Source organism: Patagioenas fasciata, chromosome 8 (genome assembly GCF_037038585.1).
Source record: "Patagioenas fasciata isolate bPatFas1 chromosome 8, bPatFas1.hap1, whole genome shotgun sequence".
NCBI classification, from domain to species: domain Eukaryota; kingdom Metazoa; phylum Chordata; class Aves; order Columbiformes; family Columbidae; genus Patagioenas; species Patagioenas fasciata.
This window is the reverse complement of record NC_092527.1, coordinates 8,673,076-8,699,390: the sequence shown is the minus strand read 5'-3', so window position 1 is coordinate 8,699,390 and position 26,315 is coordinate 8,673,076. Positions and strand designations below refer to the sequence as shown.

General features: G+C 46.9%; 1 protein-coding gene across 3 annotated transcripts; it reads left to right on the top strand.

The window, feature by feature from the left end:
• The first annotated feature begins 80 nt into the window (after positions 1 to 80).
• On the top strand, positions 81 to 25,084 carry LOC136104382 (hexokinase HKDC1-like). Of its 3 annotated transcripts, none has more exons than XM_071811638.1 (21): positions 81 to 1,210; positions 2,796 to 2,860; positions 4,086 to 4,260; positions 4,900 to 5,115; positions 8,901 to 9,063; positions 11,997 to 12,145; positions 12,235 to 12,354; positions 13,132 to 13,227; positions 14,258 to 14,357; positions 14,994 to 15,177; positions 15,741 to 15,896; positions 16,664 to 16,897; positions 17,101 to 17,405; positions 17,711 to 17,859; positions 17,948 to 18,067; positions 19,772 to 19,867; positions 19,959 to 20,058; positions 21,049 to 21,232; positions 21,913 to 22,068; positions 22,807 to 23,040; positions 24,535 to 25,084. In XM_071811638.1, the coding sequence occupies exons 4-21, from the start codon at positions 5,053 to 5,055 to the stop codon at positions 24,677 to 24,679; spliced, it is 2,754 nt and encodes a 917-aa protein (XP_071667739.1). In that variant the 5' UTR covers positions 81 to 1,210; positions 2,796 to 2,860; positions 4,086 to 4,260; positions 4,900 to 5,052; the 3' UTR covers positions 24,680 to 25,084. The 3 variants fall into 3 exon arrangements, with proteins under 3 accessions (XP_071667739.1, XP_065699382.1, XP_071667740.1); XM_065843310.2 differs by lacking the exon at positions 81 to 1,210 and adding an exon at positions 2,404 to 2,521; XM_071811639.1 differs by lacking the exons at positions 81 to 1,210; positions 2,796 to 2,860 and adding an exon at positions 3,616 to 3,769.
• The last annotated feature ends 1,231 nt before the right edge of the window (positions 25,085 to 26,315 follow it).

The following is a 26,315-nucleotide window of genomic DNA, read 5'->3' as shown; positions in this document are numbered from 1 at the left end:
CAGATAATGAACCAGTAATGAACAACCTGGCAGGAAGTTGGGTCGGAATGATGATGGGAGTCATGTGCCTCTAACCTTTGTGTGCTGTGAAATGTGGAAGGAGGTGAAAAGCATTTGTGTTAATGCATTGGGGAATGGTGAAATTCTGGCGACAGGAATTTCTGAGTGAATTCCAGTTCAGTCGTCTGAGGGGTAATTACTGAGACAAGGAGTCTGTCTTTGCTCTTTAATTGTGTTCTTTCCTTATAAAGGATCTCATCACGCTGATTCAGGCAAAGTTTGGGCAGGAGGAAAAAATAAAGTAGGATTATGATTTTTGGGGTGAAGGAGATGTTAGAGGCATAGGTTTAATTTATTTCCTTTTGGAAAATTCAGATATCTGTTTCTCCTTGACTTTTCTCATTCAGTTTTATATAAATTATTTTGTTTTGTTGCACTGCGTAAATGCTTTTTGCTTGATGTGCCAGTTTGTTCGTGGTGTATGAATTTGAGAGGACACACAAAATGTTTTACTTAAGCTCACCTAACAGCTTACAGTTTCAGTAACAGCTTGCAGGCTGATAGTTGAGCTGGCAGCATTTCTACATGCCTGTTTTATTGTGGTTAGCATAAACGGGAAAATTAGGTACTTACCACCTGGAGGAAGGTTTAATTTGTCGGAACTAAGTGGTCAGGAAAAGAACTTTTGTTCCTGGGCCTGCCTGAGGAGAAGAATGCTGCAGCAGCCCGTATTTGTGGTGTTCGGTCCTGCTGGTGTTAATGCTGGATTCTTGTAAAAAACAGCTTGAATTTCAGTGTATCAAATACCTGACTTTCTAAAACGATCAGCCACCTATCTCCGCAGGTTGAAAGTTTGCTGTGTATCCCCTTTGCTTCCTTCTGCTACCAATCCTCTAAGCTGCTGTTCACAAACAAGTTCCCAGCAGTTTGACCACAGTTTTTAACAGCTGTTTTCAGGGTATTTCCCCGTTATTTACTAAAAAGCAAGCAGTGCATCAGTGTTTCAAGTGCATGTGATCTGCTGATGTCAGTATCAGACTGGTGGGCAGGGAAGAATTTTAGGTCCTTCCCCTGCAAAGCCTCATCTTTCTTTCCTCCCCCAAAAAACATCACATGTACATGTGGCAATGGCCATGGGAACATCATGAATGTCCACCGTGTGTGGGGCTGAGTTGCAGGAGACCTGTGTTGCTACTGTATTTTGCTTCTGGTCTGTTTTGATAAATGTATCCTTTAATTGTATACTAAACTGCTTACTAGTGTGTATTTTGAGCAAGGAAAGAGTGGCTGGGGGTGCGAGGTGTAAGCCAGCCTTGTGCTTGAGCAGCAGCTTTGCAATAAGGAAGATAAATGACCATAGGCATTCTTTTTCGTATTTTGCTGAGATTAGCACTTGGCTTAACTCCTTGCTTGTTTCCATAGTGACTCCATAGTAACTGTTTTAAGAGCTCTGAAGTTTATTCTAGGCGTTTCCAGGCTGACTTTATGGAAGTTTTCTTTTCTTGTGAGCTAATGTTGTGGCTGTCACTGACTCCCATTAGAATGGCTGCCAGACTGGTGCCATGTGGTACGATCTGGGCTGGTGTGGTGCAAAGCTATGGTAGCTGCATGTTTTTGACATGCCCCATGCCAGCAAGCCCGGGGAGAACCGAGTGGCCTCTCGCTCTTCTTTGTGGGACTGTGCCAAAACTTACTAAGCTGCATCAACAACATTGTTCACTTGAGCTGGGAGCCACATTTGCAAAACTGTTATTTCGAGTGTTCAGATTTCCAGATTAATTTCAGGCGTTCAAGTTACAGATTTTTGGAAGTTTGCAAGTTTGGATTTTGCGATTTACTTTTGAATATTTATTATGCTTTAAATGGAAGATGAATATTTATTATGATTTAAATGGAAGATGACAGCATGGCTTGGTAAAAGCCTTCTTAAGCCAACGTGCTCTTCCCTGTCTGTGCCGTCTCCATCTCTCGTCAGCAGTTCTGGTGCCTGTCCTTGCAGTGTGTTTTCCGGTCAGTCCCTCAGGTGTTCTGCCTCACCTTGCAGCCTGGTCTCGTCCTAAGTGAGGCACATGCGGTATGAGTACGGGACCCCTCTCTGCTCTGAGTTTTGATGACCCTATGGGAATATAGTGGGAAAAAAAGCTGCTGCTCGTGGGAGGGAATCATGCTCTAAGGGTTGGTTTTGGAAGCGTAAGCTGTGACGAAGATGGATTTTTTTGTCATGACTCACCTGTAGCCTTGTCCGCTGTCTCCTTCACCGAAGATAGAGGCATTTCTCCAGCAATAAAATGGTCATTAATTACTTTCTGGAGATAACCAGTGCACATTTAGCCGATGTACTTGTAGACATTTATCTGAATTTCCCCATTGTAGCTGTGAGTTCCTTTACTCCACAGACCTTTGACTGCGAGGCTGCGGGAGGTGGATGGGCCATGTGAGCACCAGCCTTGTCAGAACTCTCCGTTGTGCCGTGAGACAGGGTTTGGAGGGAGAACTGCGGGAGAAAAGAGTAGAGAGAGGGGTATTGTAACTCTGAAGTCTTGTTTGCCCTTGCGAACAGGGAGGGGAGGGTTTGGGACTAACTTTTTTGGGTGCAGCTCTGACACAGGGAGAAAAAACAACGTTGCTGCAGGCAGTTGGAGCTGATCTATTCACTTGGTCCTGGATTATTTCCCCTGTACTGGTCAGAATATGTACAAAATGGCTGCAACATACTTGGGTATTGGGTCCTGTAGTGCACTGAACTGCTGTCTGAGTGGACATGAGCTAATGTCTTGTCTTGTCTTGCACAACAGCTCGCCTGACGCTGGGATGCACCGGGGATGAGCAAACAAGTTACACAGGGATTCTGACACGTCAGGTATTTAACAGAGCTTGCTGCCAGCTTAGTAACGTTCAGATCTTTGAGACCCTTTTCCAGTGGCATCTGTTAGAGAAAGAAAGAAAGAAAAGAGAGAATGAAAAATAAATCTACTGTATTACAGACACAATGAGCTCTGGATCAAAGTGGGATGGAGCTTGAAAGGTGACGTTTTCAATTTTGCTGGCCAGAGGGGTTGTGACTCGATGGCATGAGTAAACAATGAGGAAAGAGACAGTCCCTCTGGAGTCAGTGTCTGACTTAACGAGCCAGCAGTTATTAAAAGATGAATGCAGGAGAAGTGAACCGTGCTTTCTGGCTGGTAGCATGGCTTTTTTCTTCTTTCTTTCCTCCCTCCTTTCTCTTGAAGATCAAAGGCCTAATTTTAGAACAAGCCCTATTTATGGTTTGTCCAGCCACTCTGTCTGCTCTACTCTTGTTCTAGAACAGTGGAAAATGAACAGCGTTGGCAGGATCCCCCGGTGTCCAGAGCTCATCCCTGATGCAAGGCAGGAGGAAAGAAACAAGGGAGGGGTGGAAGTCCTCAAGCTTTCCTATTAGAGGCTCTGTATGATTTCCTTTGCAGAGGCAGTTTTCTTCCCCTCCTTCAGCCCTTTTAATCTTTCCTCGTGATCAGAGGCTGAAAAAAACGTAACCTGTGAGCGCTGCTGCGGTTCAGCGGGGCTGTCTCCTGATCAGGCCACCTTGGCGCGCTGTTCCTGTGCAGGCAGCTGAGTGGAGGGTTGAGTGCTGCTTTGTGTGTCTCTGCATTACTATCCCGGTCGTATGGCCCAGCATGACGATCAGTCATACTTTTTTACAACAGCATGAGATCAGATCCACTTCAGGCTTTGAACTAATACAGCCTGAGATCCTTTTCTGCTAACTGGTCTCTTCTGCCACACTCGGGTCTGTGTAGATAATTTCCTAATTCTGCTCAGTAGTTCTTTGTGTTTTCTCCCCTTGCTTGTCACCCCTCCTCCTATCTCCCTCTTCTCCCTCTGCCCCGGGGCTGTTTTTCTAATTTATCCAAATAATTTTTAATTGTAATCTTGTTCTGCAAAATGTTGGGTGGCGGTTTTCTTCCAGTGCAGTCAGTTTGCTCATTTCCAGCTGAAATGCAGTGGGGAAACACACCCGAGTGTAGGTGTAGTTTGACAATAAGCCTCTAACTACCCCATGAGAATGCACTTTTGTATAAACACTTCATGTGGTTTTCTTTCAGTGGTGTTTCCATAGTCCCTATCGCTTGCTAAACTGACAAAATCCTGGAAAGACCTGTGCATTCAGGATGCACTTTTGACAGTAATGGTTAAAGGCTGTGTCGTTCGGCTCCGACGGCGTGAGGAAACTGCTCTCGCTGCGGGCACTCTGTGCTGCCCATTCAAGGCATTTACCAGGTGAGGCTGTCTGGTACCAGCACTGCTGGCTGCCAGGTAAATCTGTCCCCTCCCTAGGTTTTGCAACACTGAGGATCTGCGTTGGTCTGAAACTTTGTCTTCAGGAGGGATGAAAGAGAATAATCTCTACAAACCCTCTCTGGAAACCGCGTGAGAAGCGTTTCAGCGGGGGGCAGGGGTCTGTGTTCCTCTGCACGGCCAAAGCTTAATTGGAAAAAAGCCGTGGATAAGGGCGCACTGTGTGGAACTGGAGCGGAGTTAATTCATGCGGAAGAGCTTGTCTCGCAAGTGGGAGCACTGTGTAGAGGAAGAAACCTCCTAAAATCCTCTCTGGCTTCCCAGACTCCCGCAGCACCTTGTTGTGTGCTGTGCGGGGGGAGCCTGTCAGCCCCCAGGGACGCCGCGGGGTGAGCAGCGCAGGCTGCGCAGCCACTGCGTGGCGAAGTGGTAACAGTCCCGAGTGGGGCAGGAACAAAACCGATGTTTCTTCCCTTCAGCTTGGCAGCTCTCCAGGTGCCTGCCCTGGCACAATGAAGTGTGCAGCTGGGGAGGGAGGGACTTCGGGTTGATGGGGGGTGATACAAGGAGACAGAAGTTTAATCATTGAACCGATCACTCTGGATGGACTCAATTTCCTAGGAACTCCACTATCTCACCCTCGGGGAAATGCCTCAGCTGAAGTTCCTCTAGCTCCAGCTTGGTTAGAGAAGACCTGTTGCTTTGGAGTTACTCACAGCAGTTACTCACAGCAGTTACTCTGTCACTACTGGCTCATCCATCCGCTTCAGGAAAATGTTTGCCGTCCACTTGCTAGCTTTCCATTTCACAAAGCTAAAAGAGGATCAAATCAAAAAGGTACGTAAGATACACTGTTAGCTGATTCCTGTTTTGAGAACTGTGTTACTCTGATACTGTGGGGTCTGCAGAACTCAATGCAGACTAGATAATAGCATTATCGACTAAAGCCCTAGCCAGATGGGGTAAGAAGCTCTTGGACCCTGAATTGTCTGATGAGTGTGAAAATAGGTTGAGTTAGTGCTTTTCCTTGCACGGTTATAAGTTTTCTTCCAGTAACAGAGCAAATTATCTTCAGTAAGGAAAAGTGGTGCTTAAACGTTATCTGTCAGGGTGCGGTGCAGTCCAGAGGGCAGAAAGGAACCTCTTGCTGGATCGCTCTGCGAGTGCAGTGTGAAGGATGGGATTTCTAAAGCTGAGTAGGAATCTGAGTCACCTTGTAGCAGGGACAGGGAGAGCTCTTGGACTTCTCGGGCCAGGTCTTCTGGGACTCAAGAAACAGTTGCAACTAGTGTTGGTGTGGGAGAAGTGCCTGTGCCTCCTCTCTGGTTGTCCAAACCTGGCTGATAACTGATGTTTATAGATGTGACCTTTAATTACAGTCAGAAAAGCTCAAGATGGCCCAGACCTGAAGTACTGGGAGCGAGCTGCCTAATGATTGCTCTTCCCTAATGCTCTGTTATGGCAATGCTGTGATGAGTTTTTGGCTCTCCGTCATAAGAGCACGTGGGACCTGTAAGGTTCTTGCGTCAGAGATCCTCTGCTTTCCAGACATGTCCCCTGCAGGTCCTCCATCCCCCTGTGTCTCTGAGTGCTGTGTGGTGGCCACTGCTGCCAGGCTCTGTCCTCTGTTTTCCACCGGCTGGAGGTGGGGCTGCCCACAGACGAGTGGCCATGCAGGAGAGCCAAGGTCCCACCTGTACCACCCATCAGTAGAGCAACACGGGCTTGTCCTCTCTGTGCCCTTGCTTAAACATGGAGTGTTCTTAGTGGGGCTACTTCCACTAGTTCTGCCTTGAAGAGAAGCATTCCAGGAGAGGTCCTGGGCTCTCAGCAGTCATATGTCTCCAGCTCTGTCTCCCAGTCACAGTCATTTTATTCCCCAGGGTTTAACTTGATCAGAAGAGGGCCCCAATGCCCTTTCCATGTGTGGGGATCTGATCTAAGATCTTCCATCTCAACAGCGCTATTTATTCATACTTTTGACCTTGTGGAACGGGCTCTTCAGACAAACATCCAGTGGGCAGTTGGGAGAGGACTTCCCTGAAGTGAGGGGGTGTCAGAGGGATTCTGGCAAAGCCATTTAAAAAGTGAAGTCTTTCTGCGAGGTGCAAACTAGCCCCTCCTGATGGCAAGAAAACATCTTCTCTTCAGAGATGTCTTTTAAGAAGCCCAGGGTAGGATGTTTGGAGCAGAGGTGATTTTTCCCTAATTAGAAAGAAAGAATGTCTTCCCACCTCGACCTCCCCAGGCTTATTTGCTCTCTGGTGGCAATAACAAGAGCCTCCCTGCCATGAAAACAGCGCTGTTCCCATGACTGAGGCAAGATAATTAGAAACAAGGGCTGTCCTTAGGGAGAGAGGGAGCAGTGAGGCAGAGTTTGCTGGTGCATGGCCTGGCCATTCCTGTGTTTACAAGCAAATGGTATGTGAGCAGGTCCTTAATCTGGTTGTAAATCAGAGTCAGCAGCCTTTCCTGGACTCTGCTTTAGCTAGTTCTTCCAAGAGGACTGTCTGCTTCTGTGGTCAGAGGTAAAAAGCGTGGGGAATGCAATTTCTAGGGGAGCAGGAAGCTCTAGTGTACGTTCTCTGCAGACAGGCATGGTCATTTTTATTACTGTTCAGGTTTTTTTTCCACAGGAGCTTCTGTCACAAGGCTATTTGGGTCCATGTGAGAGTACCCAAGTACTGTGTGTCTCCAGTCATTGGATTTATTTTTGGTTTTTGTATGCCCAAAGAAGCAGTGCTGATACCCGGGCCGAGGTGGTAGGTCCTGCTAAGTGATGTGGGCTCAAAAGAGCCTTGGAGGAAATCAAGTGCTCGTGCAAACCAGGGCTGCAAAGAGAGACCTAAATAAGGCACAGTTGTATCCTGAGGCAGCTGCTGCTCCTTGCCAATTGTGTCTTGTAGTGTAAGGCTTTCTCCTCCATGTGTGTATGTTCTGCTGTTAGGTAAGTGCTGGAGTTACTTTCAGGTCCTGACTTTTTCAGGTGGATCATTGCTGACCATCAGTTTAAAATTGGACTGTGGATAGGTAATTACTTTGTGCCTCATTAATATAGGTGACCAGTCCAAATTACAGAAAAGGCCAGTTTATCTACAAGCTGCGTTCTTCTCTTTTTACACAACGCTACCTTTTAAATCCTGCCTTGTTGCTGGTGGGACTTGTTTTGTGCATGTTCTCCCAACCCTCCAGACCTTCCTGTGTAAATGGGAGTGATGAAATGCTTTGAACAGATAAAGCAGTGTAATAATGGAGCCCAATGCACAAGAGCTGAGTGTTTGCACTGGGGAAGCGTTGGAAGCTGACCCACCTCTCTCCCCAGCCCACCACCCCTAGTCCTGACCCACATGTTGTGGGGAGCAGGATGTTAACACGGATTACCTCCCAAGGGATGTCCAGCTGCTTGGAGCACGTTTGTTCATACAGCACCCAAGTCTGGCTCCCCAGCAGAAGAGCATTTGGATGCTGATGCGTTAATCCTTCATTGTACGTAGCTACAGTTTCTAGGCCACCTTACAGCCGTGTATCCAGCCCTGCAGGTAAATAAATGTCAGTCCAAGCAGAGTCTCATCCTGAAGAAGAAAACTTTAAATTTTTCCCTAGCGAAGCAGTACGGAAACACTGGTTGTCTTCTCTACCAGTTTATCTGAATATGTCTCCTACTTCATAGATGGTTTTGATTCCCTTTAAATTCAACTGGCTTTTATTTTGATTGTATGCTGCGAGTTATTATAGACCCTTAAGAAAGGATATTGGTTGCACCCAAAACTGTGTTTAGATGTAATCCTGAAATCACAAGAGAACGGAGGGCAGGGTTGGGGTGAGAAGCAGGCTCTGAGCCCCAGCCTGGCGTGCCAGCAAAGTCCATTGTCTGCGGGGTGAAGTGGTAGCTGAGGAGACGTTTTCAGGCTGTGGCTGACACGCCTGGGTACTGATGGCATTTTCTGGACCTGGCTCGGGAGGTCAAATTCTCACCAGGTCGAGATACTTTGCAGTTGTAGTTCATTACATGTACAGAGCAGGATGGTGTAGAAACAGCTTATCAGAGTCTCAAGCAAGTCTCACGGGCTTACGTATATTGGCAAGTTCCTGAGCCATCGGGAGAGATGGCTTACTTTTTGACAGTAATGCACCAAAGCTGCATTAAACGCTTTCAAAACAAAGTTCTTTGTAAGAGTAAATGTTCTGATGAGGTCCTGGAGCTTGCTTGCAGTGATGATTCAGGTGCTGAGGTAAAATATCCCCTTGTAGAATCAGAGAGGTGGGGTTTGCTCAGATGGTGATATGCTCACCTTCAGCTTGTTACATACATGAAAGTAATTCTTGTGTCTCCTTGGGATCTGTTCAGCCTCATGTCTGTCGGGTGGGTGGGAGTGAGCAGAGTAATTCTTGCCCAGCATAATGCAGGGGTACTGCTGACATTGAAGATTTTTCAGATCCTCCGTTTCCAAACTGCACCCCTCTTGGTTAGAAAACCAGTGCAAGTGGCTAGGGAGCTCCTGCGTTTTCTGTGCTCGCAGGAAGCCCCCCCCCAGTGCACACAGGAGAGTCCTGCAGCGCTAGAGCAGCGCTGAGCACGGAGCAGCCTGCGTGCTCCCGGGTGACACCTTTCGTCTTCCCAGGTTGACAGGTACCTGTATCACCTGCGTCTCTCCGACGACGTCCTGCTGGATGTGATGACTCGCTTCCAGGCCGAGATGGTGAGGGGCCTGGGGAGAGACACGAACCCCACCGCAACAGTGAAAATGCTGCCGACGTTTGTGCGCTCGCTTCCCGACGGCTCGGGTGAGTTCCCCTGCTCCATTGCAGCAGTGCTGCTCTGGGAAGGCGATGGGTTGTTGTGGGCACTCGAGGACAGCACAGCAAGGAGACAGGGCAGGCAGTGGCTTCGAGTCGCTGACTGTCTCATGTTGGGAAAGCAGGTGTGTGTTGAGGAGGCGACAGCTTCCGGGGGTGCTGGCAGAGGGCTTTTTCCCCCCTGCACTAGGCGTTTTTTGACCTGGTGCTGCTTGTTTGAAGAAAGGACTTAGAAAATGCCCAGAAAGTAGCAAACGTGCCTGTACTTAGTGCAGGCCTTGCGGCAGGAGCTGTGGCTGAACGTGGCAAGGGCAGCCCCTGCAGCCCAGAGCCCGCAGTGCAGCGTGCTGGGAACGCGGGCAGTCACGGCATCATGGCATGGCTGGAGACCAGCCGGTCCAACCCGCCTGCTAAAGCAAGTGCACCCACAGCAGATTGCACAGGAAGGTGTCCTGGCGGATTTTGAATGTCTCCAGAGAAGGAGACTCTATAACCGCTCTGGACAGCCCGGTCCAGTGCTCTGTCACCCTCAAGGTAAAGAAGTTTTTGCTCATATTCAGATGAAACCTTCTATGCTTCACAATGCTGTGGCCCACAGAGCTACCGGGAAGGCAGGATGCCGTGAAGTGGCAGCAGCACTGTGTTCTCAAAGCCGTGATCCTCTCCTGGCTTCTGATGGCAAACTCTGCGCTGCTTTCTCTATTGCCCCCAAAAGTGATCCCTACCTGCCCTTCCTTGCCTTCTGCATTGGGAAAATCCGCTTCTCGATGGGGTCTGCCAGGAGACAGCCTGTTTGCTGCTGCAGCGGGATCCTCGCTCCTTCACAGTTGCTCCTGAGGTTTAAACAGAGAGGGAGAGGGTGCGATGGTGTCCTCTGGGAGGATGTGAGATGAGGTGGGATCTCAAAGCCTCTCTTGTTTGCAGAAGGGTGCTCATCCAAACACCTCTCTTGGCCCCTGGCAGTGCAGGCTGACAGAAAATGGTGTTTTTCCCAGGTTTAACCAAGTCTCTGAGTTTGTACTGGACACTGTGTCTGGCCTAGGTCAGAACCCAGTGTATAACAGCTGTTCATGCAGAAAACTTCAGAGAAAGGTTTGCTTTTGTACCTCATTTCCACGGGACTTTATTTCCCCGGAGGTAATTTTCCTACAATTAAATGAGACGTAATGGCTTTAGTGGCATAAAGGGAACATTTGGAGGCCAGTCCCTTGAAATGAGGGATGTCTGACAGAAACTATATACAGTCCTCTCAAACCACCTGGCTGGAGCTGGGTGCCCTTCGTTTTGCTGCTATGTTCATCAAAGAAAAAGAAATATTAGCTTAACCGTTGCTATCTTGGTGACGGTCACTGACCAGTTCTGAGGTCTTACATGGCACTGGCCTGTCCTGGAGTGACGGGGACCCCGTGAGGTCAGGAGACCTGGAAATTGCATGAAATGTCACCGGCGTTGCGAGACACCGTGTTTCTTAAGGCCAGCTTTGGACAGCCCTCTCCGGACCTTTGTGACCCCTCCCCGGTGTCAAGGACATGCTGCAGTCAAGCTGGGCCATGTCTTATTGACACACTGCCTTTGTTTAGCTATCACTTTGATTTTTCTATTTTTACTCTCTTGCAAAATCCTTTTTGCTTATTTTGTTTCCAGACAAAACTGCCAGCTGGTTTAAACACCTTAAACTTGGCTGGATTTTCCCATTTGCAGTAGCAATGAACTTTCAGACATTTCAGTGCCCTCAGCGTTGCTGCCTGAAATGACCTATATGGAGCATCATCAGGTTTTTAATCATTTAGAGATTAATGGTCTGACTAATGTCACAGTTTACTGAGTAACCCCATTTGCATCCTCACCTTTGTGATACCTGATGGTGGTATTACAGGTAGAATTTCCTGCTTCCTTCCCTTTCAGGGCCAGATTTGATAAAGCCTGGTCAGGTTTTTGGACCACGGAACAAAGATCATGTGAGGCTGCGCACATGACGCTGTGTTTTCCTGCAGGGCAGGACCTTCTCCTGCACATGGGATGAATAGATCATTGCTTTATTGTAGCAGTGAGACCGAACTGTGCTTCCATCTGAGATCCTCTGCTAGAAGAGAATGTGTTTGAGCTGAGAGTGGTGCTGACAGAGAACAAAATGGTACGGGGTGTTTCAGAGAGATGGACCCAGAGGGGTACAATTACACAAAAATTTGTGACCGGTTTAACGAGTTATCAAGTTTCAGTAACTTTTTAGTAAGTGTTCCCTCCACCTCCTGTCTGGACAACATCGAGATGATAGTTGGTAGTTTGTGATTGCAGATATACAGTGATTTCAAATTGGATCTGTCTTTTTGAAACATGCTATACTTTTACAGAAACACCTAAAGGCATTTGGAAACACTTGTGTTGGTTGACTTTGAATGGCAGATTAGTCTTGCCCCACTTGGAAACTGGCATCTGCAGTAGGGCCCAGTCTTAACAGGGGCTGCAAATCCTGCATCCTTCACTGGCTGCACGTGAAGCTCTCACACTCCTGTTTGCCCACATTTCAGGTGTACATTTTTGCAGCCCTTTTGGACTCTGGTTGGCTTCGCAGTTGCTTTGGGCCTCTGTTGCTGAAAAGCTTATCCCTCTGCAGCTTGAAATGGCCCACTGTGGAAGGAGCACAGTGGGAGAAACTGGACTGCTAGATAAAACTGAAATGAGCTACTGTATAGCAAGAGGGACCTGATGCCCTTGCTCAGGGCTGCCAGTGCTCAGCCTCTCTGGGGATGCTCCCAGGCCCTTAAGATAAGAACGTACCATGGTGGGGCAGGAGAGCCTGTGGCAAGGCAGGGGCCCTAGACTGTGACCTTCAGCGTGGCGTCTGGGCTGTGACCTTCAGCGTGGGATCTGGGCCGTGCTTCTAGGCCATCCTGGTGACAGTTGCCCACTTTGTGTTGCAGAGAAGGGTGAATTCCTGGCTGCTGACCTGGGTGGCTCCCAGTTCCGTGCCCACCAGGTGAAGGTGTTTGATGATGGGAAGCAGAGCAGCCAGCTGGAGAGCAAGTTTTACCACCTGCCCAAGGAGGTCATCCAGGGGAACGGAGCTGAGGTAGGGCATGTAGGATTTTCTGTGGTGGTGCGGTGCTTGGGCACGTGCCCGCTGGGTATAGCCTGACTGTCCTCTCCTTTCTCATGCAGCTCTTTGATTATGTTGCTCACTGCCTGTCAGACTTCATGGAGACCAACAACCTGAAGCATAAGAAGTTACCTCTTGGTTTTACATTTTCTTTTCCATGCAAACAGACCAAATTAGATGAGGTAAGATGCAAAAAGAAATATTATTGACAAGCATAGCTCCTTGCAGAACCTGGAGAAGCTATTGCATGGGAGTGTTACCCTGTCGGTTTGTGTGGGGTTGTGTTTACATAGCTCTCTGAAGAAGGCATGGATGAACCATTAGCATTTGATTGGACTTCACTATCATTCAAACACTCGTTGCTGATTTCAAGGCAACATGATCTTTAAGCTAAAGCTGTTCTTTTACTTAATGAGTGCCTAATTCCGTAGTAACTGTGTGCCCTTGTACAAAGATCATTAGACTGTAAACCGCATACTTTTGTGTCCTGAAGCATGTTTCTTTTTTAATCGCTCTCATTAAATTTCTTTTTTACGGTTGATTCTAAATAGGGAAGACCTGTAGCTGAGCTGAGAGGCCACATGGGAAGTGAAGGGCTGGTTGCAATCGTTTTGTGGCCTCTTATTTATTTCTGGGGATCTGTGCTTTGGGTCTCAGCCGTGCAAATGCTTAATGCTATTTCTGATGAGCATCAGTAAAGCCACACATGGTTTAAACAAAGCACAGGGATATGCATTTGCAAGATTGTGACTTAATCCACTGCACCTGTTTAGTCGTGTTCGTGCTGACAGCCACTCCAAGGTGAGGTGTTCTGCTCTGACTTATTTTGGCCCACATTTTTTTGATAGTGTGTGGAGAAACACAGCAGGCTTCTCCACAGGCTTTGGTCTGGGCTGACTCTGCGGCAGGTTTGTATGCTAAACCCAGAGCTTTTGGGTGACTGGACTGTTACTTTGCAGGGAGTTCTTCTTGGCTGGACAAAACACTTCAAGGTCCGAGGGGTTCAGGACACGGACGTGGTCAGCTCTCTGCGCAAGACCCTCCAGAAGCATAAGGCAAGTTTTGTACCTGCCAGAGGTGAACCTGAGTGGCCTCAGATTGTCCTCGTGGGAGATCAGCTCTTGGTGTGTGGGTTGTTTTGGGAGCTGTCAAACATCACCTCACATTGGCACACTGAGCTCTCCTAGGGCTGGCCCCTCCGCTTCACTCTGCGGGATGGAGTCATTGATGGAAATTAAGGTCAGCAGGAAGACGTGATCAAATCTGCCCTTGAACTAGTGTATATCTTTGAATAGCATTGTTTTAATGTTTCGGAAAGCCTCATTTTTCACGTGCGTTGCTATTGGTAACACCATCTAAGCAGTACGAAGCATCTTTCCATGTCCTGACATCTTTGTGGTAAAGAGGAAATTCCTCTGTTTTTGCACATGGTAAAAATCCAACCTTGATTTTTGGTTCGCTTATTTCTGTACCTCAGTCTCGCTGTGATTAACAGGAACAAAGGACCTGAGAACTCCTGGGTGAAGCCTGCCCCCCACTAGTGTTACAAGAATCCTTTGATAACTTTGATTATCCTTTATCAAGTTACCTCAGCATGACAGACAAACTGCAGCGCTCCGATCCCAAGGCTTTTTACTTGGGTGTGATATTGGTGCACAGCCTGGTGTTTAATAGTTGCAATTATATATGTCTATTTTCTGTCCCATTTGGTGGGGTCTGCTCAGGGGCAGGATGGTGTCCCAGCATGAGCGAGCTACCAGAATGCAGGGCATAAAAAAGATATGTGGGTGCTGGCGTATCACAAAATTCAAACTGATAATACGTTGCTTTTCTTGGATTGGGGAAAACCAAATCATGCAAGCAAAGATTCTGGCTAGCCAGGCACTTGAGGATCCAGAGCTGTTCATTACTTTACAGGGTTTGGGAACAGCGTTACAGAAGTAAGTAACGTGTTTCACCTGAAGGACTTTCCTGAACCAGGCCTTCAGAGTGCAGCCCTGGCGTGTGTGTCTGCGTGCGGTTGCTCCAGCACACAGGAGGCTTCCTAAGCCTTTTCCTTTTAATCACCCACCTTTATGCTGTCAGGACATAGACGTCGATGTTTTGGCGCTGGTCAATGACACCGTGGGAACCATGATGACCTGTGGATACGACGACCCGCGCTGTGAAGTTGGACTCATAGTCGGTAATTTTTTTCTGTTCGCTATGTATTTTTTTCCCCGTCATTTGTTTGATGCTAACAAATCTGGACTAGAAGGGGGTGTCCGATACTGGAAAGAGCAGGAAGAAAATGGAAAAAACAATGGTGAGATTTTCAAGCCTGACTGCCTTCTGTGCAGCAGCTGTTTTCATGCTGATCACATTGCCATCAAATACCACAGTCCTCACTTTGTCTGGGCTCAGTTGTGACCAGCATACTAAACTTTTCTGCTGACTCTATAGCAAATTACTGTGTGTTTGTCCAGAGAAGGCTGAATTCCTCTCACGTCTGGTAGTTAGGATCACTTTCCACAGTGTCTCTGATTTGTGCACCGTGGTGGCTTTTTCAAGGCATGTAAAAGCATATTTGAAAAAGAAAAAAAAAAAAGTTTTTAAACAAGTCAAGCCTTAAATTAACTCCTAATGCTTTCACTTACTGTGAAATAATTATTTAACAAGTTCTGGTGGCTTGATATCAGCATCCTGGACCACAGGGTTATGTATTCGTATTTTCTTCCAAAGACAGTATAGTGACTTATTCCCAAACACGTGGCCTTTGTCCCAGGTTTGCTTTTTGTTTGGTTTAAGGGGTAACATATCCACACTGGTTCAACTCTCACAGGGACTGGCACCAATGCGTGCTACATGGAGGAGATGCGGCACATCGACCTGGTGGAAGGGGACGAGGGCAGGATGTGCATTAACACGGAGTGGGGGGCCTTTGGAGATGACGGTGCTTTGGACGACCTCCGCACAGAATTTGATCGGGAGCTCGATCTGGGATCTCTCAATCCTGGGAAACAGTTGTAAGTGATTCCCTGGCAGGTTTGCCTCGGCAGTCTGAGTTCTATGAGCGTGTTTCCAGCGCATGCCAGGAGCCCCTTTGGAACAGGAGTTGGGTTGAGGGAACCTGAGGTGACTTATCCTGGTCCTGTCCTATCCAGACCTTTCCCTTCTGGGAAGTGCGGGTACCTCTCACACCTCCCTGCCTCACAGGCCAAGGGATTGCTGCTGCAGTTGCTGCTGTGTTGTTAAAAATAGGTGGTTGCTCTGGTATGGTGCTGTGGAGGGGTAAGGAAGGAGAAGGAGGGTAAACAAGGGGCATATTTGAAGCCTGGTTCATCAAAACTGCTTCCACTGGCCGAGCTGCTCACAAGTCTTTTGAACATTCTCTCTAGTCACTTGAGGGGCTGTTGCTGGGTTGCAGGACCTCAGGATGGCATCCCGTCTGCAAGTTAGCTCCCAGACCCCTTTTGTACATGCTTAAATGCGATCAACCCCTGTAAGAACATAAGATACTCACGCTTGAACTTGTCGTAGCTCTGGCTAGCTGGTGAACACCTGTAATCCTTCCTGTGCTTCGTTCCAGGTTTGAGAAGATGATCAGCAGCTTGTATTTGGGGGAGCTTGTAAGACTTATTCTCCTAAAAATGACAAAGGAAGGTCTGCTCTTCAATGGGAAAGTGTCAACAGCTCTGCTTACTAAGGGCAAGATTGAAATGAAACACGTGTCTGCGATGGAGAAGTAAGAACCCACAATATGCTGTTTGAGAGTGGCTATTACTCTCTCACAAGCACAGCGATGACAATTAACATGTAATAATAATCTGCGAGTACTGGGAACAACTCTGAACTGTTCAACTTGATTTTGCTTTTGCCTAGGAGAAAAGTTTGTATTTCAATAAGTAGGAATTGATAGAAGATAAAGTTTTAGCAAAGTACCACAGTAGCAAATATATTAGCTAACCATCACAGATGCAGGTTGTTTAAAGTCACCGATGTGGAGACCTGAGCACGTGGGATGATGGTTGCAGTTCTCCGCTTCTGTAACGTGGGAATAGTGGGGCTGTGGAGATGTAGTGCAGTCTCTGGAACAGCTAACACATGACCATATGCAAAACTGACAGATTCTGGGGTTTTGTTTCTGGTCGTCACTATAACTCCAGGAATATCTGCTTTGTTGTAGCGAGAGAAGCTGTGCATCTATTCCCGTGCTCTCCTTCTGTGGACTAAACGTTTTATCCTGTCGTCTCCCTGGCTATCTACTTGGTTTGTCTCACCAAAAACTGAGCTCCAGGAAGCAGCTTCTTAAAAGTCTGGTCTCACCCCCCACGCACTTTTGGGCATAGTGCAGGAAGGACACTACTGGTTTGTGGGAACCAGTTATGATGGTGCTTGATGGGCTGTGCTCTGGTCTTCTCTCATTTCTTTTTGTGCCAACGTGAAGATACTGATTGATGTGCTGCATTAATATCCTTGTGTTAGATTATGTGTTCCTTTGCTTTGGGGCAGATACAAGGAAGGTCTGAGCAACACGAAAGAGATCCTTACAGAGCTGAACCTGTGTCCGTCTGAAGACGACTGCATCGCCGTTCAGCACGTCTGCACCATCGTTTCCTTCCGCTCGGCCAACCTCTGTGCGGCCGCCTTGGCAGCCATACTGACCCGGCTGAGAGAGAATAAAAAGCTCCTAAGGATGCGAACCACTGTTGGGATTGATGGAGGGCTCTATAAAACCCACCCTCAGTAAGTAACTAACAAGGATTTGGTAATTGCTCCGCATGTGTTGATGTTGCAAACAGGCTCCATCTGCATGTCTGTGTGGTTTTTCAGAGAACTGCTGGTGTTGCTGCAGGATTGGGGTGAGATCCACTGGAGTATCAGTGCATGTGGAATAAACTGTTCGTTAAGTGCCTGTGAGGGTCTAAAGAAGCTCTTTGTTCCTGTAGATATGCCAAGCGTCTGCACAAGGTGGTGAGGAGGCTGGTCCCAAACTGCGACGTTCGGTTCCTCCTCTCCGTGAGTGGCAGCGGGAAGGGGGCCGCCATGGTCACGGCGGTGGCGTACAGGCTGGCCGCCCAGCGCAGGAAAATTGATGCCGCTCTCGCACCATTCTCACTGTCGCTGGACACCCTTAGAGAAGTTAAGAACAAAATGAGGACCGAGCTGGAATACGGGCTGAAGCGAGAGACGCAAGCCAGTGCCACAGTGAAGATGTTGCCCACGTATGTCTGTGGGACACCAGATGGAACAGGTGAAGTCATTTCCTGGGCACCTGGAGGCGGTGCAGGGAAATTGCTTGTCTGTTTTCTAGGGGGAATATGCCAATTATTCTGGTAAATGCCAGGGTGATATCTGTTGGCAAACCGGTGCTTTGTCCAAGGTTATCTGGCTAGTCCTTCAGCCCCATCCTAGCAGACTGGTGGGATAAATGCCATAGGGAGCTGAGTGCTGTCACTGGCCCAGATGAAGTTTCTCAGGGATGGGCATAGTATGCCGTTCTGACTGGCAAACGTGCTACAAGAAGCACCAAAATGAATTACCCTTCTTGTCTTACAGAGAAAGGAAAATTCCTTGCCCTTGATCTCGGTGGGACAAATTTTAGGGTTCTGCTGGTCAAAATCAGAAGCGGGAGAAGAAGATCAGTGCAAATGTATAACAAAATCTTTGCCATTCCTTTGGAGATCATGCAAGGGACGGGGGAAGAGGTAACCTCTAGCGAATGTTTGACTGGTTCAGCCAAGGCCTGTTGCATGGAATTACTGTGAGATTTACATGCTTTTTCTGGCCTTCCAGCTCTTTGACCATATTGTGCAGTGCATAGCAGATTTTCTGGAATATATGGGGATTAAAGGTGCTCGACTGCCTCTGGGCTTCACCTTCTCCTTCCCATGCAGGCAAGCCAGCATTGACAAGGTAAGAACTGCAACACTGAGTGGGTCAAGTGGCAGCTGGGCATCTGCTTGGTAAATGACATTATTTTGGGTGAGGGTGACTTGGTCTGGAGATTGCAAGCAAAATGCTGTTCTTCTCAATGTTTTCTTCCAAGTAGAACTTTACAAGGTTTATAAGATATACATGTATATATGTGCGCACACACGTGCACATCAGTCTTTGGAGACAATATTTCACCTGTTTTATGGGGATTTTATTACTCTACTCTGCAAATTAGTTGTTTCGTGAGAAAGTTATCATCCTGTATGCATATGGGAGGTAGAACTTTCACCTCTTGTATCTGATAAGAGATGGATATTACTTACTTTTATTCTATAAAGATTAAGCCTTATGATAGGTAAATGACTACATATTTTTAATAGCCCAAGAATTTCTTATATTGCCTTAACTCCTCAATGGCAAGAGGGAACAGACGCTTCCTCTGCTTACTCAGCCACAGTGCTGGGCTGTTTTCCCAGCTGCCGCCAGCTCTCAGCTGTGTAACTCCTGCAGTACTTCAGCCTCTTTTTGCTGAGCGTCAGTGGGCAGAACTGAGCTTGCTTGTTCAGCTTGGAAGGGCTGGACGTCTCGGATGTGTTAGTTTGACTCACGTGGCTTATTGACAGATAGCCTGTCTTCATCCTTCCAGATCTGATGCAAGAAAGAAAAATAGAATACAAAATCAAATTCGGGAAGAAACAATTCTCAATTATTCTGATGCATTTCCAAAGAGGGGTGGGGGAGGTTATGCTCTTTAATTCTAGTAAAATATGTAGGACATTGGGGAAATGAGATTGTGTGATTTTATTGTATGTTTTTGTGTCCTGGTGGTTTTTGCAATAGCTTTTAAGTCTAGAAGCCAGTCTGTTCTCTCAATTTTCAGGTCCCAGTTGAGCATATAACAATAGGACTTGGCTGTTTGTGGGGGAATGGCTCAATATGCCTTCCAATCCTATAGCATACTATTTAGGTCCTGGCAAATGATGAGGAAACAAGTTCCAGAGCAGTGATGATAACCCGAGCAAGACACATCTGCAGCAGGGTCCCATAGTAAGCTGCCCTGTTTGATTTCTTACTGCTGCTAGAACTTGAGGGTGTTTTAAGAGCAGCTTTTTTCTCCCAGTTACTCTCCATTTCTTCTTATTTGGACGGTCCAGAGCCAGTTAACAAGTAGAAGTCTGGTTCATGTAACATGGAAAACTACTGTCAGGCCAGGCTTCTGTCCAAACAGAAACAAATTAGCGTTGCCTGGAGAACTAGGGTCATATCAAGTGTCCTTCAGTAAACGAGCCAAAAATTAACAGTAAGTGTTCATTAATATTTAATTATTCACAGGAAAAGCATTTTTCAGCCTTTCCCGCTCAGGCAATGCAGTGGCTACATGCATAGAAAGAGCTGAGATGGGCAGGTTTTCCAAATGAGAAAAGAGCATTAGGAGGCACAGAGTGGGCAGTGTCTCGATAGAGCAGCTGAGTAACGAAGGACACGTGCACACCATCTGCACTGGACACTCACAGGAGCCTGTCCGGGGAAATCCATTACCTAAAGAAACAAAAGACCCCCCACAAACACACCAGAAAACCAAACAAGGGGTGGGAAGGAGGGTGAAGACAAGAAAAGACTGATCCTTGAAACTCCAGTCTCCTCGCTGTCCTCACTTGTGGTTTTCTTCCTCTTCTGCTTCAGGGAACGCTTGTAGGATGGACAAAAGGTTTCAAGGCAACAGACTGTGAGGGGGAAGATGTTGTTGATATGCTGAGAGAAGCCATCAGGAGAAGAAATGTGAGCTTTGTTTTTCTGCTCCTTTTGGTCTGTTTAATGCACACCCCATCTTCCTTTGGGACCCTGCTGCTGATTGTGGCTTGCCTTGCAGGAGTTTGACTTGGACATTGTAGCAGTGGTGAATGACACCGTTGGGACAATGATGACTTGCGGATATGAGGATCCAAACTGTGAGATTGGTCTTATCGCAGGTACGGTGACATCGAATTGAGCACTATAAGAAGGAAGCATGCGTGCAGGTGTCAGGCTTCGCACCCTGTTTTGGAATTTGTACAACAACATGTTTAATTTGAGTTTGATACATGCTGTTACTAGTCACTGAGAGTTCTCGGCACATTTGTATGGCATTTAAAAGAGAATGTGATAGCACCTGTAGCGCACAGGATCCTCAGTCTGTTGGACTCTTGGTCATATCTCTGATGGTGCCTAAAGAACATGTATACAGTAAAAGAATATGGGAACGGTAGATATAGCATGAATCCTCATTTTGGCAAGCGTATTGATATTTACTAGCCAGCTCGTAGGCCTCGGAACAAGCAAATATTTTTTAAATTGGAATGCATTGTGTTTGGGCTTTCTAGATGGTTCTGTCAGTAGATCCCTCCACGTTTTCAGCCAGGAATACATCTGAGCATGTAGGATCTGAAACCCTGGTTGGCAAATGGGACTCTCCTGGCTGGCTAAGTGCACCAGCTATCTCATTTTGTTTGGAGAACCAGTCTTTGTATTAGTTAACGAAACCCATGTTGCAAGCGATGTGGGCTTGTTCACCAAATCATTTCAGACTTGGCAGCTGCTCGGCTGGCTGCTAGGCTCTTGGGAGGGCTTGCTTTCGGGAGCACGCTGTCATCGAGATGGTGCGTGGTGCGTCACAACCAGACTGGCAGCAGTGACCAACCGGTGCTTGCCAAAGCCATGTCTGTCCTGTGACAGAGTCTTCGTTCCTCTATGGTGGGAACTTTCTGCGTAGGACCCGTTTTACTTGGCAATATTCTGTCGTGATAAACTACAGCATTCCTAGCATTGCTGTCTAGCACTTGCTTCTGTAAGATACAGAGAGATCTTTGACATTTGGCATATGGAGAAGAAACCTTTTGAGATGATTTCTGCAGTCATCTTTCATGTGTTTCAGCTGCTGCTTCACTCTGCTGGTTGAAGCCTTGTCATGTCTTTACTCCTAGGAACGGGCAGCAATGTGTGCTACATGGAGGACATGAAAAACATAGAAATAGTAGAAGGGAATGAAGGGAAAATGTGCATTAACACGGAATGGGGAGGATTTGGTGACAACGGCTGCATCGACAACATCAGAACAAAATATGATAAAGAAGTAGATGAAGGCTCACTAAATCCAGGAAAACAGAGGTAAATGTGGTGGTCCCGATAGGAAGACCCTGATGAAATCAGTTTCAGACACACACTGCCTGCTTTTTAAAATGTTCTGAATGAATGAATGAATGATCAGAAAGGAAATTTTAGTACCAGATTTAATTTGTTGCGTGGTAAGCAATGCAGATATCCAGACAAAAACCAAAGACGTGCATTGTTTCTGTTAACATAGCACCGCTTTCACCTCAGGGCAGTTACCAAACTGTGCAGCTTTTCAACCTTGCTGTGTTCCTCCTCTTGGAGTGTTTTCTCAAAGGTAAAATACACTTTGTGCAAGAGGATAAGCTGAACTGATGGTTCTTCATTTGGTAAGGATGGCATTGGTTATATATGAGTCACCAGTGAATACATGGGGGGTCAAGGAATTGTTTCACTTCAGTGTTGATTCTGCAATTAACACTATCTTCTGTTTAATAGTGCAAGCTTTTCTCCCTAGTTCTGTTACCTTTCAGCATAGATAAATATGTTGTAACTAATGCTTGCATTTGAAATCATTACTACATGTTTTTGATGACTGAAAGATGGAGTTCAATGGCCATTGCTTTGCCGGTTTTACTGCTTTTCCAAGGGTGGACAGGGCACGTACCATTCACATTGAGCACAGCCAACTTGCTACATCTTTAAAAGCACCTTTTTTTTCCTTTATAACCTGACAGGTATGAAAAAATGACCAGTGGAATGTACCTGGGTGAAATAGTACGGCAGATTTTGATCGACTTAACCAAACAAGGCCTGTTGTTCAGAGGACAGATTTCGGAGTCACTCAGGAAAAGAGGCATATTTGAAACAAAATTCCTGTCTCAGATTGAGAGGTAAAGTTGTTAGATTTACATGGTTTAAATCTTTGAGGTCTTCTGGGACCTCTAGGAAATGATCTTCTGCAAGTGTGTGGAGCCCTTTCCTTCAATAAGTCAATCACAGTTTTCCTCTTCGCACACATCCTCCTCCAGCCCCAGAATAAAAGCCAAAAGTGAGGAGCTGGAGGAGTTCCAGAATTACTCTGTAATTATATGAGTTATCACCTCCTGTCCACACAGCTGTGTTATCTTGAATGCCTTGATCATCAAGCATGCTCATACTTGGAGTATTTCTTTTAGGACTTACTACTTATTTAAATAAAAAAAGTCAGTGTTATATGAATACCCCATGAATATGTGCTTATCTGCATATCTGTGCATGATTGCAACAGTGTTCCAGGCTATTGAAAACTCTTTGTACTGTTGAAAACCTTGGAAGACAGTGTCTGAGATCAAAAATCACCCAGTCGGGTGGCTGATCTGGCTCAGCTCCCTTGTGACTTTGGGATTCTGGTGAATAACTGCTGCTCGTGCCCTCTGGAAATACCATCTAACATAGCAAAAGGCATGCCAGCAGTAAGTTTTCAACCCTAATTCAGACTGGAATCTGCCTTAAAGAATTGGGGACTGTTAGAGTTGGAGAAGTGGTCCCGATTCCTTTGAGTCGTGGGCGATCTCAGCTGTAGGACCCTGGTTTGGTGCCCGCCTTAGCTGCCCTGACGCCTCGCTGCTGTTTGTGTTTCCCTCTGCCAGCGACCGGCTGGCTCTCCTGCAGGTCCGGCGCATCCTGCAGCAGCTCGGCCTGGACAGCACGTGTGACGACAGCATCATTGTGAAAGAGGTGTGCGGAGCTGTCTCAAAAAGAGCCGCCCAGCTCTGCGGGGCAGGACTGGCGGCTATTGTAGAGAAGAAGAGAGAAAACCGAGGTGTGGAGCACTTGCAAATCACCGTTGGAGTAGATGGGACTCTGTACAAGCTCCATCCGCAGTGAGTACCTTGGCACCATTTCCCTTTGCTGTTTGCTCATTTACACTGTGAAAATGTACGGAGCTGTACCAGCTTTCTGCAGAGAAGATAAAAAATGAGAAGGGATAAAGAGATAACATGCTTTTCTGCATCCTTTTGTTTCCCTTGCCTAGCCAAAGGTTCAAAATTGCAAAGCCAAGTCCAGTTACCACTGGGAAACTCTTTTCTCTGGAGTGCTGAGCAAACTTACCCTTCTAATATTTATTTTAGAATCACAGAATCATTTCAGTTGGAAGAGACCCTCAGGATCATCCAGTCCAGCCATAACCTAACCAACTCTAGCACTAAACCATGTCCCTAAGAACCTTGTCTAACCACCTTTTAAACCCCTTCGGGGATGGTGACTCCACCACTGCCCTGGGCAGCCTGTTCCAATGCCTCACAACCCTTTCCAGGAAGAATTTTTTCCTAATACTCAATCTAAACCTCTCCTGATACAACTTGAGGCCGTTTCCTCTTGTCATATCACTTGCTACTTGGGAGAAGAGACCAACACCCTCCATGCTTCAACCTCCTTTCAGGCAGTTGTAGACAGCGATAAGGTCTCCCCTCAGCTCCCATTCTCCAGCTGAATCCCCCAGGTCCCTCAGCCGCTCCCATCACATTTGTGCTCCAGTCTCTCACCAGCTTTGTCGCCTCCTCTGCACTCTCTCTTGTGCCTCAATGTCCTTCTTATGATGAGGGACCCAAAACTGAACACAGGATTCAAGGTGGGGCCTCACCAGTGCTGAGTACAGTGACACAATCACTTCTCTAGTCCTGCTGGCCACACCATTCCTGATACAAGCCAGGATGCTGGTGGCCTTTTTGGCCACCTGGGCACACTGCTGGCTCATATTCATCTGGCTGTCAGTCAACATCCCCAGATCCCCCTCTGGCAGGCACTTTCCAGTCTCTCTTCCCCAGCCTGTGGTGCTGCTTGGGGTGGTTGTGACCCAAGGGCGGGACCCAGCACTTGGCTTTGTTGAACCTCAGACAACCGGCCTCAGCCCGATGATCCAGCCGGTCCAGATCCCTCTGTGTGGCCATCCTATATGGCCATACACGAATGTATCTCATTTTTCCAGTGTTTTGGGGGATTTCTGCAATATCTGCGTGTCCCAGATGTAAAGCTGTGTTGAGTTTTTCGAGTTGGGTCATTATTTTGTGAGCAAGCACTATAAGTAGAGGCATTAGATTTTGAGTTGTGAGAAGAGAGCCACCTCCGTGATCTCTAAAGACAAAGGAGACGGGGGTGTCTGGCATCGTGCTGAACAAAATTAAAGTGGAGAAATAGAAATTAAAATCTAATTGTGTACAGATATTTGTCTTTTTCCTTAATAGGAGGAAAAACAAACAGAAAGGGATGATGTGTAGATGGTGTTGGCTGAGGTTATGGTTCCTTGCTAGTAAATAAAGCTCTCAGAGCAGAAAACAGTTGCTAAAATGTTCTGTTCTTCTCTCTTTTCCTTTCAGTTTTTCTAGGGTCCTGCGGGAAACAGTGAAGGAACTGGCACCTCAGTGCGATGTGACTTTCATGCTCTCTGAAGACGGAAGTGGGAAGGGCGCTGCCCTCATTACTGCAGTGGCAAAAAGGTTGCATAATATTGGACAGAAGTAAAAGTGAGAGGTCAAGTCATTTCAGCACTGCCAGCCATGTGCATAGAGACTTGCTGAGAGGTGATTCCAGGCAGCTTTGCCAGACACCATACAGAGGTGCCTGTTTCCAGGGAGCAGCTGGTTTTTGACCAACCAGGATTGTGCGTTTTTGTCTTTTGATAACTTTTGATAACTGGGAGAGTGAAAACAAACCAACCAAACAACCCCAAATGTGTATTTTTACAATGGCTTAATTAAGCTACGGCACCACAACTGAATTTATCACCAGTTTCTTAGGATTTGTGTGTGTTTTAGTTTTGGCTTGGCCTGGCCTGAGGAATATTGAGATCCTGCTGTTGCACGTGTCTAGTGGACATGTTTGTTCAGTGCTTCGCTGGGTTTGCAATAAATCTGCAAGTAAAATAAATTCATGAGATTCGGTCAGTGATGTTCCTCACCACTGCTACACTGGTTGCAAGTGTGTTGTGCTGTAAGACTTCCCTGAGGACAGGAGACATATTAATAGATGAATGTAAAGAAAAAATTATAATTCCACAAACTCTCCATTTGTATCAAAATATACGAGTGCATTCGAGTGCACATAGACCTAAACCAGTGCTGGATGAACCCCGAGTGTGACTGATTCTTTTGGTACTGGGGGAAGGAAAGGATGTAGAGGTAGCTACCGAGTCTGCTACGTCTATGTCAGGCTACCTAGAGAGTATCAGATCTCTTCATCTTTAGCTGCCAAAACAGCTCTGTGTAGAGAGAAAAGAAATGCCTCGGTTTCTGAAATTCTCTTGTTTTCCCTCAGTTATCTCCTTGCCCGTTCATGGGAGGATAGTTTCCATTTTGTGGGAGTTTATCCTTGTGTTTCATGTTCTGTTGCCCGCTGCTCTGCCTGTCTGTGGTCTGTTGTAAGCAGCTCTGTGGTGTGCGAGCCTTCCCTCCTGTCTAGTGCCTCTTCCGACGTGTGAGAACACCAGGCGAGCGGGAGCTTTCTGTGACCTGTCTATAACTACTCAGCAGCTCTGCAGCTGTGCTGAAGGTGCCCTGTGGATGGGGCCTATCCAATTGCAGCCAAATTGGCCTGTTTTTCAAACAGCGCTGTTTTATTTGGCGGTAGCGTGCCCAAAGGCGTGCGGACCCCAGGGAAACAACCCGTACCCTTCTGTGACCAAGTGTCCCTCACATCATTACCCATCCCAGAATAAAATGAAACAATATGGCACAGAGGAGCAGCAGATCTGTCGCCTGCTGTTCTCTGTTATCCTCTGTTCTACCTCCTCTAATCCTCTCTTCTTGGACGTTTGCTTCCTTTAAGCCCGGCAGCAGAAAGTGGGGCCAAGGAACGTGCTGTAAGCCTGGTTAAGTCAAAAGTAACTGTGGTGCAGGGGGTGAGCAGTTGGGTTTGTGTAATCATCTGTAACAAGGCTGACTGGTTTAAGTTTAGCAGGGGCAAGCTCAGAATTTGAAGCTGCAGACCTTTCCTGGTTTGTGCTGTTTGAAAGAAGCACATCAACAGCTCCGTGTCAGAGTAACTGGGTGGTGAAAAAAACTATCAGAAATAATTTTCACTTCTGAAGGAATTCCTCATGGTGCTGTGCTCACTATACTGGACAACTGGGGAGACGCAAGTTGTAAACTCATCTGGTATT